This window comes from Penicillium chrysogenum (assembly GCF_028827035.1).
Source record: "Penicillium chrysogenum strain IBT 35668 chromosome Unknown utg000004l_segment0_segment0, whole genome shotgun sequence".
Taxonomy (NCBI): Eukaryota; Fungi; Ascomycota; class Eurotiomycetes; order Eurotiales; family Aspergillaceae; genus Penicillium; species Penicillium chrysogenum.
This window is the reverse complement of record NW_026622752.1, coordinates 2590625-2603788: the sequence shown is the minus strand read 5'-3', so window position 1 is coordinate 2603788 and position 13164 is coordinate 2590625. Positions and strand designations below refer to the sequence as shown.

The 13164-nt window shown below is 49.3% G+C and overlaps 8 protein-coding genes across 8 annotated transcripts; 5 read left to right on the top strand and 3 right to left on the bottom strand.

Moving 5' to 3' along the window:
- Nucleotides 1-1218: 1218 nt before the first annotated feature.
- Nucleotides 1219-1562, top strand: N7489_006928 (uncharacterized protein; the record flags this gene model as incomplete). The annotated part of the gene is made up of 2 exons (XM_056712678.1): nt 1219-1484; nt 1508-1562. The coding sequence occupies 2 exons, from the start codon at nt 1219-1221 to the stop codon at nt 1560-1562; spliced, it is 321 nt and encodes a 106-aa protein (XP_056566393.1).
- A 1760-nt stretch (nt 1563-3322) lies between these two features.
- On the bottom strand, nt 3323-4331 carry N7489_006927 (uncharacterized protein; the record flags this gene model as incomplete). The annotated part of the gene is made up of 4 exons (XM_056712677.1): nt 3323-3663; nt 3744-3759; nt 3830-4138; nt 4194-4331. Coding segments are annotated over 4 exons (804 nt in total), but the record flags the coding sequence as incomplete, so codon positions are not given.
- Nucleotides 4332-4419: 88 nt separating this feature from the next.
- N7489_006926 (uncharacterized protein) lies at nt 4420-4881 on the top strand (the record flags this gene model as incomplete). The annotated part of the gene is made up of 1 exon (XM_056712676.1): nt 4420-4881. The coding sequence occupies one exon, from the start codon at nt 4420-4422 to the stop codon at nt 4879-4881; it is 462 nt and encodes a 153-aa protein (XP_056566391.1).
- A 20-nt stretch (nt 4882-4901) lies between these two features.
- Nucleotides 4902-5126, top strand: N7489_006925 (uncharacterized protein; the record flags this gene model as incomplete). Its single annotated transcript, XM_056712675.1, has 1 exon — nt 4902-5126. The coding sequence occupies one exon, from the start codon at nt 4902-4904 to the stop codon at nt 5124-5126; it is 225 nt and encodes a 74-aa protein (XP_056566390.1).
- A 1718-nt stretch (nt 5127-6844) lies between these two features.
- On the bottom strand, nt 6845-8296 carry N7489_006924 (putative Golgi transport complex component Cog5; the record flags this gene model as incomplete). Its single annotated transcript, XM_056712674.1, has 1 exon — nt 6845-8296. One exon carries the CDS (start codon nt 8294-8296, stop codon nt 6845-6847), a length of 1452 nt encoding a protein of 483 aa, XP_056566389.1.
- Nucleotides 8297-9032: 736 nt separating this feature from the next.
- On the top strand, nt 9033-10215 carry N7489_006923 (class II aldolase/adducin domain protein; the record flags this gene model as incomplete). Its single annotated transcript, XM_056712673.1, has 5 exons — nt 9033-9303; nt 9373-9633; nt 9705-9837; nt 9914-10082; nt 10141-10215. 5 exons carry the CDS (start codon nt 9033-9035, stop codon nt 10213-10215), a joined length of 909 nt encoding a protein of 302 aa, XP_056566388.1.
- A 696-nt stretch (nt 10216-10911) lies between these two features.
- N7489_006922 (protein SYS1) lies at nt 10912-11608 on the bottom strand (the record flags this gene model as incomplete). Its single annotated transcript, XM_056712672.1, has 2 exons — nt 10912-11284; nt 11364-11608. The coding sequence occupies 2 exons, from the start codon at nt 11606-11608 to the stop codon at nt 10912-10914; spliced, it is 618 nt and encodes a 205-aa protein (XP_056566387.1).
- A 439-nt stretch (nt 11609-12047) lies between these two features.
- Nucleotides 12048-12524, top strand: N7489_006921 (cytochrome c oxidase subunit 6B family protein; the record flags this gene model as incomplete). Its single annotated transcript, XM_056712671.1, has 2 exons — nt 12048-12278; nt 12402-12524. The coding sequence occupies 2 exons, from the start codon at nt 12048-12050 to the stop codon at nt 12522-12524; spliced, it is 354 nt and encodes a 117-aa protein (XP_056566386.1).
- Between the last annotated feature and the right edge of the window lie 640 nt (nt 12525-13164).

Genomic DNA, 13164 nt, shown 5'->3' with positions numbered 1-13164 from the left:
GTAGTATCTACCCCGGAGTGAGATAGATAGTATGTACACATCATCGGAAGTATCAATAAGCCCTATGGGCCATAGACATCAACCCAACCCATACCACACACTTTGTACATACAACAAGTACTAACAGGAGGCTGAGAGTCCAAATTCACATGTGAATTCAAGACTGGACGAAATGGACAAAGCGCACAATCTCTGTATCCATACCGATGCCATTCCCCCAATCTAATTGGGCCCCCAACCCCCCTCAGCAACTGACATGCATCTGTTCCCCTCTGCATCCTGGAATTGAGTCAACATGCAGTGTGCACGCCAACTCCCAACCACTTTCAGAACTGCCTAGAGATCCCCACCACTGTGGTGCACCTTGTGAGAGTCATCTGACTCCCCTGGAACATCCACCGCGTTCAGGTACTTGTACAACGTACTTGCAGATGTAGATCTACCCGATCTATCCGCTTATCTACGGCACATCCCAATGTGTATAGATATGCATTTATGTATAAGGATTATTTTCCGATGTTCGGAGGTTTTCGTTTTAGACTCTGTGCGAGCTGACGGATTGGGTCCCGATAACCTGGTGTTAAGTTGATTGTCCCAGGGTACCTACCGGTTTCTTTGTCGCTAGTCAGGTACGCTAGTCCGCACCTTGGCTTTGGGCGCGGCTGGTTGCTGGTACCTGGAACTTGCGTGTCTGGGTGCTGGGTGTTTGTTACTTCCAAGGGTCTGTCGCCCATGGTACAACAAGGTTCAGATATTTAGAGTAGTGGTAGACTTTAACAGCTGGGAGGATAGGTAAGGATCGTTATAGTTATGAAGTAGCTGGAATTATTCCAGGTTGAGTACATAAGGACGCTCAGTGTGAATAGCAGACCAAATGTTTAGAATGTCTCGTTTGTGGGAATGATCGTAGATTCCGTTTGTAGCAATTCTAGTCGGTGAAAAACAGAGGTGATTATGATGTTGACTCTTAGTTTGCATAGAGTAGGAGAGTCTATTAGTTCATTTTCCGAGACAGATTAGTCCACATTCAATCCCAGGCTCAAATAAGCATATCCATGCCCAGGTGTGTATAAAGTGACAGGGGAGCTCCTGCCTTCTTCTCTTCCGCTCTTCTGCTTTTCAGCTCCAACTCACTTTCTTCCTCTTTCCTCTTTCCCGACCTCTCTATTCCCTCTCCCCATCCTCCTCCCCCTTCCTATCCTTCTCTCACCACACCCCATGTCTTCATTCCCCTCCTTCCCCACAGGTTGTCACGTCATGTGCCCCTGGGAACCAAAACACCCCTCTGAGGCAGTGAGCAACTACTGTGCTGAATACCTTATCTATGAAATTTGCAAGGCAAGTATCAATACGAAAGCCAATATCCCGAAGCCAGGGTCGAATCAAAAGTCGAATGTTTTGCACCCAGACTTGAATTCCTCTAGCAGCTCTGTCACAGCTACCCAGCTATCGAGCCAGGACCCAAGCGGACAGACACATGAACAGTGAGTTGTGTCTTCCTTTGCAGTCAGAAGATTGCAGTCATTTTAACCTTCAAGCCCTACCAGACATACCGTTCGTAGGCAACAACAGCTACGATGGATTCTTCTATCTTAGCTACCTCAACCATGAGCCACACTGGTTCCTTGCCTCCTCTTGTCTCGTACTCCGTTTCTTCTCTTCATGCTCTTCTGTCCAGGCATCTGACAAATTTTGAGCCACCATGAAAACCGGAATAAGAAGTCGCTTTTCGCCGAGTCCGGCAGCTTGATATTGATCTGCTATGCTTATCAACAATGATCATCATCACCATGTCATTTATCGACGACCTTCCTCATCATGACCAACGACAGTAAGGCGACTCCTCAGGCAACGCCCACTGGTATCACGTACACCACCTTTGACCCGTGAGTCCGTGGTATCAGTCGTTCTCTCGTTGTTCATCCCAGCTGCCGACAGAGTTATGGCAAGAATATTCGTCCACGGGCCATACGATGTTTGGCTACAACTTTGATCTGAATAAGACTGTTTCTGCCCAGGTGGTGAGTCTTCGATGAAGCACGACAAGGTGGATTCTTGAATGTCATGACCACAACCAGAGTAAGTTTCATGGGCCTCGCTTTGGAGGACCTTTCTGACGTATACTTCTACAGATTACCGCGTCGAATGCATTGTCTTGCATGATTTGGATCAACCATCGAAACCGCCAGGTGATCTATGTCACTCGAATCTGTGACTTGCGACTCCCAAGACGGACTGCTTCCTACGTCTTGGATTGTTGCATGGAGGCTCGTTGCTGGGCTTATCTATTCTGCTACTCAAGGAACGGATGGACCTCCGAAAGCTGGGAAGTGCTTCCAATCCGAATCTACAATGCCCTCACTTAACCTTGAAAACAACAGAAAAGAGGTAGAAGATCTACAAGCCATACGAAAGTCTCGTCTCTTCTTTCTTCTCATCGAAGGTTGACTCTTAAAGCAGACCCTGATCAGAAAACCTGCGGCTATGAGGACTGCATCAGCTCTGTGTGTGACGGCTCAAAATTCTGCCATAAACACTTTCTTAAGTAGACGCTAGACCTCCTTGGTTTTCAGATCGATGTTCACCATATCGGAAGCTGAGATATTGTCCTTGCCATTGGATTCTATTATTCTGATGATTCTGGCCATTATCGAGAAAGCGGTTTCTTAGTAGTGGCGCCCCGCGCAAAGGCCAGTTCACCATGATGATGATGATGATGATGATGATGATGATGATGATGATGATGATGGAATCCGACGGCAAGGCTAGTATCCTGACTTCCAATGGAATATCGACCTGAAACCAAGGAGATCTGGCGTCTAGGTCAGAAAGGGTTTATGGCAGAATCTGGAGCCCTCCCACGCAGAGTTGATGCAGCTCTCGTGGCCGCACGTTTTCTGACCAGTATCTGCTTCAAGGGTTGACCTTTCGATTGGAGCAGGCGAACTTTCGTCCAACTTGTAGATCTGCTTCCTCCGCTGCTTTGGAAGGGGCGAGGGTGCTCGGTTGTTTTGCTATACCCAGTGAGGAGATCGTCGCGTGGTCAACTCGCCCTTCAAAACATTGTCACGGCTTCTGCGATCTTGAAGAGGAAATTTCATACAATCTAGAGCATGCTGAGATCATGAGAAAACGGGCTCAATGAACTCTGAGTGCAAAGTCCAAGCACGTCAACTTGCCGTATTACGACAAAATGTCGTTCTCCGATTCCATTCCGACTTATCTGACTGACCCAACTGCAAATGAATTGGCGTATTCCGGGTTGAGGACAGATGAGTCGGAGAACGACATTTTGATACTCAGACAGCGCTCTCTATGTCCCTTAAGCTGGGGCTGTGTTGGCCTCAACACTCATGATCTGGTTTGAGAGCCATTCGTGGATTTCAGAAAGCCCGCTGACATCCAAATGCATTTTCGAACACGATGATTTGAAACTGCGTTGTTTGAGTACCAACTCGAGCTGGAATTCGCAAGTGACAATTCCATATGTCTGCCAGTACTGTTCGAAGTTCGAAATGTCCTGGGAGCGATAGGCATTGTGCCCATGGTGGCCAGAGTGGCCCGCTGAGTTGTCGATGAAGTCGATGAACTTTGTGAAATGAGAATCGATGATGATGGGACTCCTGTGATCTGGTTCCACGACTGGGGTGAAGTGTCCGGAGTCTAAGTCGATCAATATGGCGCTAAACCGAGGAAAGCCATTTCCACAGGGTTCCCTTTAGTTTGACAGCATAGAGACAGACTGAGCGGTCCTTCGGCCTAGGGGTCCGGGTCTGGAATTCAGCATCTGAATTGCCTCAAAACAATCCCTGTCATTGCGAGTACGTACTATGACGAAAGGCGACGTGAACCAGACAGGTCTTGCTACTCTAGGTCCGGGGGACGGTTTACAGAGTGGAGTCTCAGCTGCATTTACTGCTTGGAGTGTTTGCGCCTTTTGGCATTCGGTGCCCCTGTATTGCGGTGAGCTGTAAAAGCTCGCTGTGCCGTGCCTGAGGGCTCGCCAGCCAAATGAATCCGACATCGCGGAGACCACCGATTCACTGCTGTCGCCATACGAAGTGCCCCAAAACGGCAGCTTCTGAACGTTGTTGTGCCGATTCCACATTTCGACGCGGATGAGGTTGGCGGCGGCGCCCTTCACCATCAAAGTTCGTGAAGAGAAGGGAAAAATAGCAAAGGCTGGATACTACTACTCCCTCGCGCTTCGTCACACACAGAGCTGACGCAATCACTTCACACGAGATTGCGGTAAAAATCGCCGCCAGGATATCCCGTACTTTCTTCGTGGTCGACGAGATGAGAATCGGCAACACTACAGGGCCGGAGGACTATCCGTGCGAATCCCTTGGAGGAAAATTCCTTCCAATGTACCAACTAAACTCCGAGCCGCCGTTTGGCGCGCGGTCTTCACTCAAAATGTGGTACGCCGCGACAGACTCAATACGCCGCAACAAAGTCTCCGGTCTGACTATTGCCTCATGTTTTGTCTACACGGGCTATATGGCCATCAAACCTGAGATACATGCATGGTTTGTGTGGCTCTATTTCGGCGGCAAGTCAGTTATTGCTGGGCGTACGGCATTCCGCGAGTTGCGTTTTCTCCTTCCGCATCACCACGTTTCCGGTGGCCAACGGCTCCATGGAACCAGATGCGGCGTGGGGCCCAAGAAGACCACCAACTGGAAGACGCACGCCAAGTCGCTTCGAGATGCTGGCCGGTGGCTCGACCAGATCGGTCTCGCGAAGGTCGTACTAGCCACAAGGGCAGACCGACGGCAGCCTAGGATTACCATCCGAAGATGGCAGTACCATAGTGCCAAGGCAGAAATCGAATATGTCCAAACCGTCGAGATCATTGGCGTCCTGCCGTGCGGATAGGTCTTTGTCCTCCAGGCATGATGGACAAATACGCCTCGCACTTAGACGGTATGAATCGACTGGCTCAATGGATGCTTGCACGACCAGAGCAGCGAGACAACGGTGACCTGCCCTATCATGACAAGATCGTCTATGACGAGAGTGGAAAATTCGTCATGCCACCCTCCGACGTCCGCCTTTCCGACGCCTTAGTTGTTCTCGTGTTATCGGCCGCCATTCCAGGTCGCCAGCGCGGATCTCGATAGCCGGCGGATTTCGACTCTGCTGGGGACATTAAACCTACACAATGGCCTATGAGTGATACTGTTATCCTATGGGCCTTCGGCCTCCCGTTTCTGCCAGTCCAGGACTCATTTCCGAAAACGAGTGGACCCAGGCAGCGCAGCAGTACACTAGGACACCGCATCTCAGGCTGCGTGTCACTACAGAAGGCACCCATGTTACAACAGACAGATCCAAGATGCCAACCCAGAAAGCAGTGGAGGTGACAAAGTCACAGTGATCGGTGGCCCACTCCTCATTCCCTTCCACCTTTTTTTCCTCAGACCTGCAGGAGCTCAGGAAAATCGTCAAGTTAATCTGGGAAATTCAGTTCTCGGGTTGATGTCCTCACTTTGGGCTTTGTACAGTTGAGTTGTGTCTTCTGCATCTTGCAGGCCACATGCTTGAGGAGAGTGACAAAAAGAGGCAACTGTGCAACAGAAGGACAAGCTCCAAAAGCGGTAAGGGGGCAACGTGGAACATTAAATACTTCCAAGGTTGCTTCTTCTCAAACCTCTCCATTCTCCGGTTCTTACTATATATAATTCCTCGGCGGACTTTCACTTTGGAGTACGACCAGCGGATCCTAGAAGAATATATATATATATATTGGATCACACCGAGGAGCACCAGGAAACGTCCTGGTCTGGGACGAGTATTCACCGATTTCCCTGCTGGATTTGGCGCAGCAACCGCAAATCAGGGACGCCATACGCATTACAGCATGCTATATGGTGCTATTCATCCATATATATAGAGACACGCAAACACGGAAATCCGAATGGAAGCATGCACGCCTGGGAAAATTTGGAAGGCGACAACTTGCACACATTCGGGAGGAAAGGCCCGCACGGCGGACGCGAAGAGCATACAAAAAGAAGAAGAAGAATAAACGTTCACATGGTTCCGATCTTAGGAACTTGTTCGGCCGAGTCATTTGGCGATGGGACGCAGCATGTCGAGACTATCTCCCTTTGTTTGGTCCCCCGGCCAGTCAATATTCAGAAGGTTGTTCTGTCGGCCTGCTTACTTGTCGCCAAAGGTCTGTAAGGGGTGGCAGGTGGTCTCTATTTGCAGAGATTCCTGCTGGGTGACTGTCATCCCATCGTGGACAACAAAGATTGCGCGTGTCAACGCTTCTTTACGGGCTGAAATTCCCACAAACTTCATCATGGTAGGCGCTGCTGTAAATATGCAAGGCCACGGAAGAGTCATACAGGAGGTAGACATTCTGCTCCATAGCGCCCAATGATTTCTCTCGAATTACTTATTACAACTTGCTATCATGTCTTGTCATCTCCCACAGTAGCATTTTTAACATCAGGTATAGCCGGTAGCCCGTACAAAAAGAGGAAGCTCCCGCGATCCGAGTATAAAACATGTGTTATACGACATTTGCTCGCGATGAAAACGCCCTAGACCCCCAAGGTTAATTGATCTTTATGCAAAAAGATGCCTTCTGACCCTCTTACCACGTTCAAGGGGATCTTCCGACGCTGGCGGATGATATAAAAAAGCAATGCATTGAGCAGTACGGACTCTCAAGAATTTGGCAATTGTTCGAGAAGATACATGTATTTGTCATTAGAGCTGTATGTTGTAGTCAATCCTTGCGGTTGAGATGATCCATCTCGCACCGGACTCTAATCTCCCTTGTGAAGATTCGGTAACATGTACACAATGCTTGCAACAGCCACATGCATCACCGCCCCAGAGGACCAACAACCGAGCCCACCATCACGGCAGCTTCTCGCTCCCAGTTCCCAACCACCACCGTGTCGGTTCCTGGCCGACCCTTTTCAGCCAGCAGGCTGGTCGCAGACACCTGGGACGCACGGAGCACACACTCCTTAATTTCGACTCTTAGTCGATCACGGTTAGATCGCAATGTGCGGGCAGAGACACCGCCTCTGTTCACGATTTCCTGGACACGCGGAGCAAGAGACGACGCAAGGGAGCGCCAGTAGTAGGAAGGAAGTGATGAGGTGTCTAGAGCTTGGAGAAGAGGCTGTAGGAGATTAGGTTTGTTTGAGGTTGTTGTTTCGGGTTCGGTGCCGGGTTCGCCAGTTGTGGTAGTGGAGGCCAAGAGAGGGTGTGGTGGTGGGCGGAGGTTTCTGAGAATGTTCTCCAAGGCGACTATATCTTGGCATCGCGCAGAGGTGTCGACGAGAGCTCGGTCCATGGTTGGGAGTTGGGTAAGAGCCCGGGCGAGGGAATTTACGGATGTCATGATCGCGGTGTGCATGAATCCTTGCAATGTTGATAATAAGAGCTCGGGCTTGTAGTCGGATGCAGTGATGGTGCCCTTCGGCGGAGGCGAAAGAAGATATAGAGTTGTGGCGGCGGTTGACAGTCGTGCTCGGGCATCGCGGGCTTGTTTATAGCCAGATGGCATAGATGACTGGCCATTGGTGCTTGCCGAGTTCGAGGATAAAGAGAATCTGTTGATGGTCTGCTGCGCTCTCGACTTGATCATATTCTCTGCGGGGATGACGAATTCTCCGCGTAGAGTGCGAATAACCTTCACTCGGTCCAAACCATAGCCTTCCTCGCCCTGCGTCGTGGCCGAGAACATTTCTCGCAGATTCAAAATCGTGTACGCTGCTCGTTCCAATGCGCGGAAGCCATCTTTTCCAGCTGATGGTGATGCTGCTCCATCCGGTCCTGCTAAGGGTGTCGGCCCTGTTGCACCTCGGCCTGTAATTTCAGAAACCTGGCTCTCTAACTGCCTGCCCAGGGTTAAGCAGCGCGCGACAGCTCTTGCTAGGCGGACAGTCGCAAGTGAGTTTTCAGCAGCAACACGGGCTTCGTCGGCTGCTTCCCATTTTTGTATAACCTCCTTTTGGAGACGCTCGTACCCTTGAGTCACAGAAGCAACCTGTGTCCCTGATTCTTTCAGAATACTATCAGCGGCAGCAGTTTGGCTTTGGGTGTGTGAAAGCAATGGGAGTGCTGATTTGGTTGTCAATGTATGGATGTGTGTGTCGATCTCCTGGAGATCAAAGAGCACCCGTGACAGTGGTGTGGACAAGTCCAGCGGGGTATCTGTTGCATTGTTTGTGCTTGTCACCAATGTATTGGCGAATGAAGCTGGGGAGAAGTCAGGATCTAGGAAGGCCTCATAGTCTATGTATGACGGATCTCCTTCCGCCATGATGGATCTAGACGCGTCCAATATCTATCTCAATGGGGCAGCATAGAAGAAAAAGAGCAATGGAGTAACTAGAGAACACCTTCCGAGCCAGCCAATCAGGGGCAAGTGGAGTGAAGAAATGATATGTTTTCAATGCAGCTCTCAATGTTTTGACATTGACTTGGTCATTGGAGGAGACCCGCGGGAGAGGGATATTGGCCTTGGAGATAGGAAACCCACATGGCCGATAAGTGGTCACGTGTTATTCCTTAGTCAGCTTATACATTCCCAGTAGATGCAGATGATGAGGCCATTACTGACTATGGATGATACTATAAAGCATAAAATATAAGAGACGGAGGACACTTCAATATACATATGTACCCAGCTTATGGAAGTCATAATACAGTACATGTAATGTGGTTATAGTGTTTCCCAATGTGGTTATGCAGGCAATTCGGATTTGGAGGCAGAGAAGCAAGCCTTGACCAATCTTATAATCTCATGGCCTTATCACAATGGCATGAGATACCTCTAGAGCCAATAGATATTCGATTTCGAATCAATTTCAAATTCAAATACATCCAAATGCATTGGCATTGTCTGTATATTGCTAGCGCCTTCCAACAACAGGGCGGGGTCTACATACAACATAGATAAGAAGTTCGGCAACCCCGAGTACCGGACATGAACATCAACTCTCGATATTTAAAGGCACGATTCCTGAGGTAATACTTTAAACCACAAATCCTCCGTCATGTCATCTACAACAGTAACGCAGCAAGAGCAGTCCGTTCGCCTGACCAACGAAGACCAACTGCCGCCACTACCACCAGCGGCAAATGATGCATCCTTCCAGAGTCTGGCTCGCGGAGGCCGAAATGGCACACTGAGACTCCGCGGTATTCCCACATTTTCAGATCTAACTGAGAAGCGCAAGTGGATGAAGGAGCACATGGCTGCTGCATTCCGGTACTTTGGCAAGCTAGGGTATGGGGAGGGTGTCTCCGGGCACATTTCGATGCGAGGTAGGTGTAACGCTTCCTTTGAAATGGAATATTGCTATGGGCGACCAAGAGTATTCTGACGGCTTGCAGACCCAATTCTCAAGGACCATTTCTGGATGAACCCGTTCGCCAAGCACTTCTCAACTATCAAGGCATCGGATCTCGTTCTTCTAGATGCTGATGGATATGTTGTCGACGGTGGAGCTCAGCTACCTGTTAATGAAGCTGGATTCCTGATTCATTCAGAGATTCACAAGGCACGGCCAGATGTCGTGGCCGCGGCGCACACGCATGGTATTCATGGAAAGACGTGGAGTTCATTTGGAAAGCCTATCGAGATGCTTACACAAGGTTAGTGACCTTTTACTTTTCTCTTGATGTGATATCGAGGGTTTGAACTTGTGCTAACGAGCTGGCCAAAGATGCATGCAACTTCTTTGGCAGACTTGGTGTTTACGAAGACCATGGCGGTATTGTTCTGTCAGCAGAGGAAGGAAAGGCCATTGCAAAGGCATTGGGCAAGGAAAACATTGCATGCATCTTGCAAAACCACGGGTAAGCCTATCTTCGCAGTTGTGTTTTCTGTATGCGTCTAGTTCTCTCTGGCTAATGCGACTTTACTGTTCTCCAGCCTCCTAACTGTCGGTCGGACTGTTGATGAAGCAGCGATCCTCTACTCCATGCTGGAGAACGCTTGCCGGTCACAGCTTCTTGCTGAAGCAGCAGCAGCTAATGGTCTTCCAAAGAAGATCATCAAGGATGATGCGGCTAAGTTTACCGCCGATGCTGCCCAGAATCCTGTGAGTGGAATAGACATGTACGACCAAATGCTTGGGGATATGTACTGACAACTTCTAGCACAACTTCTACACTGAGTTCCAGCCTGAGTTTGATCTGCTTGTCGAAGAGACAAACGGAAGATTTCTCCAGTAAAGTGTGAGCAATATATATGACAATTCCGATTCGGTTCAAAGCTATTTTACATAAGTAGCCTATGTATTCTCCAAGTTTTAGGACAATGAAGACACAAGCTGAACGATAATACCAGAATAACTTCTTGCTTGCAAGGCTGTCGCGAAGGAGACGAGTTCAAATGGCCAGTATACCTAGGAAGTCGAAAGAGCAAATCATCGACCACAATATTTGACCGTAAGATGTTGAATGAAGGCACTGTGAGGCTGTATTGACTTCGGATGATCCTCTAGTTAATGAATACATAGTATCTTCAAAGTGGACAGCACAAGTTTTCGCTCAGCCGCATTTGACCTTCGTGGGGATGGATACTAGCCTATGTTCCCACTCAAGAAGTAGAGATTACACATGGATTTCTTTTTATATAGCTCGTCGTATTGTCTGACTGAGTAAAATGGTACAGCCGTAGCAGGTATTAATGTAACAGGAATTGAACAAAACGAATATGGAAATCAATTCCTTCAGAACAAACGCCATCCATACAGATGCAACTGCCGCAAGGGTATACAAAATGGAAGAGATGCGCCAAACAGTCCATGACAGACCGGAGCGTTAGAAGGAAAAAAAGGTATAACAGACAGCAAAAAGTCGTTCATAGCCCCAACGGGGAAACATCAATGATGGGGCGAGGGTGCGAGGGTGCGAGCGGGCACGGGTTCATACAGCATGCTCGCCCGTGCGCTTCATATCATCCATTTCATATTCTTGCAAGCTACGTTCTCGACCGCGGCCGCGACCAAAGCTCGATTCCTGCTGACCATCGCCGGCAGATGCTTCTGACGATGGGCCAGCCTGTGTGCTGCCACCATGTCCACCAAACTTGATAGGCTCGAGTTCCCGTCTTTGGCATGCCCACATGCCGAGGAAGGTCATCATGGCTGCACTGGCGAATTGAAGTCCCCACCAGAGTAGGTTTGAAGGGAGGGAGTGGGTGTACAAAGTAGTGGTGATGAGGTGGAGGAAGTGGATTGTCAGGGCGAAATCCGGGACCAGCTTTGAGCGGGATACGAAAACAAGTAGGAACATGACGCTGAGTATCCCCAAGAGGAGAGTATAATTAGCCGCTGATCGGAATACTGCTCATGATGTCGAACCAGTGGACGACTCACCTAATAAAGCAATTCAACAACCACACCAACCCCAGCATCCATCCAATGGTTGTATCACCGCGCAGGGAGTCCCAGCCAAAGACCAGATCTAGAGAAAACGGTGCTCCATAGACAACTGTCGTAAACAAGATGAGCACCGTGGCGCAGGCATAGTATGCAAGCTGTAGCAAGAGGATCTTGCGGACGATCTTCAGCGGAGGGAGTTCGGTGCGCGACCCCGCTGGCGGACGCCGGCGCGCGGACATTAACTAAACAGACAATGGGGGTATTGTCACCCTCGCGAATTTCGTTCCAAGGTCGAGGTGCCAAGGTGGTCGGATTGAGCTCGCCGCTCGAGGCGAGGGTAAGATGGATGCGTAGGGAAGTGAACATGCAACGCTAGCCGGGAGGGCGTTCCAAGCGAAATCCAGAGACAAAAAGTATCCGCTACTAAAGGCTTCAAAATTATATGTGAATTCCAGAATGTTGAGTGCGTCGAAAGTGAAAAGGGTCCGGAGATGGGGATCGCCTGCGTGGGATCAACAGTCTTGGCGGTCACAGGTCCGACCCGCCAACAACTGGGTAACTGCCGTCACTGACACCTTTTGGCTGCACAACTCGCTACAAACCACTGCATTCTCTACCGATTTGAGGTCGGGTCAATTTCTCGCTCATTCCCTCTCCGATATAATCATCTCTCCGAAAATGGGCTGGCTACCTTGGTCTTCCGGCGATTCAAACAAGAACGAAGCCTCCGACGGCGGCCGCATTGCCCCGGACCGAACGAGTCGCGCGCGCTGCTGGGAGGGCCGTGATCGGTTTTTTGCCTGTCTTGACAAGAACGATATCCTGGACGGCATTAAAGATGATAAGAAGGCGCGACAGAAGTGCGCGAGCGAGGTTGCGGAGTTTGAGGCAGCATGTTCACAGAGCTGGGTACGTACGACGGGACCTTTGATCGGATCCCCAGGATTACAAGTTTTTGTTGTTTCCTAGCTTGCTCTACGTCATGTCTATTCATTGGCGGATTGCTAACCCGATATTCTTCGCGTTTACCAGGTGAAATACTTCAAGGAAAAGCGTGTTATGGAGTTCAACCGGGACAAGACGATTGAGCGCATTCAGAAGGAGGATGCAGCTAAGGTGAAGGAGTTGAAGGGGCAAGGTTGGAGTTCGAAATAAGAAGCCAGGGGGACTTCGTCGGCGATTTTTGTACAATATGTAGCATATTCTCTCTTATCACGTACTTTGATGACCACTCCATTTCGAAGGTACATTGCTAGAAGCTGTAAGCATGGCACGGCTTGGTTGCTCAATCCCAATGCCAATCCCAATGCCTTGTGTATTCCTAATTGTAGGGTCTAGAACTCGTCGCTGTACAGTAGGGAGAACATTTCGCATCTGCAATGGAATAGGCCTTTGCATGGGCCCTGGAAGATTGTCAAATTGCGTACTAGTACATATATGCACGTACATAGGCAATTCGTGCAATTATCTACAAGTATGGACTGTAATTTGCCTGACTCTGGCCACCCTCATAAAGGCGGTACCGAAGACGCCCTACTAAGCCGTTGGTAGAGGGAATATGGTAGTGAGATACACACGCTTTGATACGAAAGGAAGAGATGTCATAAGTATAACCCAACATGTTCTAGGGAACATCTGTATTATGTCCGAAGGGGGAGATAAACCAGTAGTCACAATAAACAAGAGTCCAATGGTAGGAAAAAACACGTCAACTCCGTCCTAGGTACCGCCTTGCCCTAATATCTACCTAATATCTTACTGCGTTTGTCACACATGAGAAGCAAAGAGCAAAAAG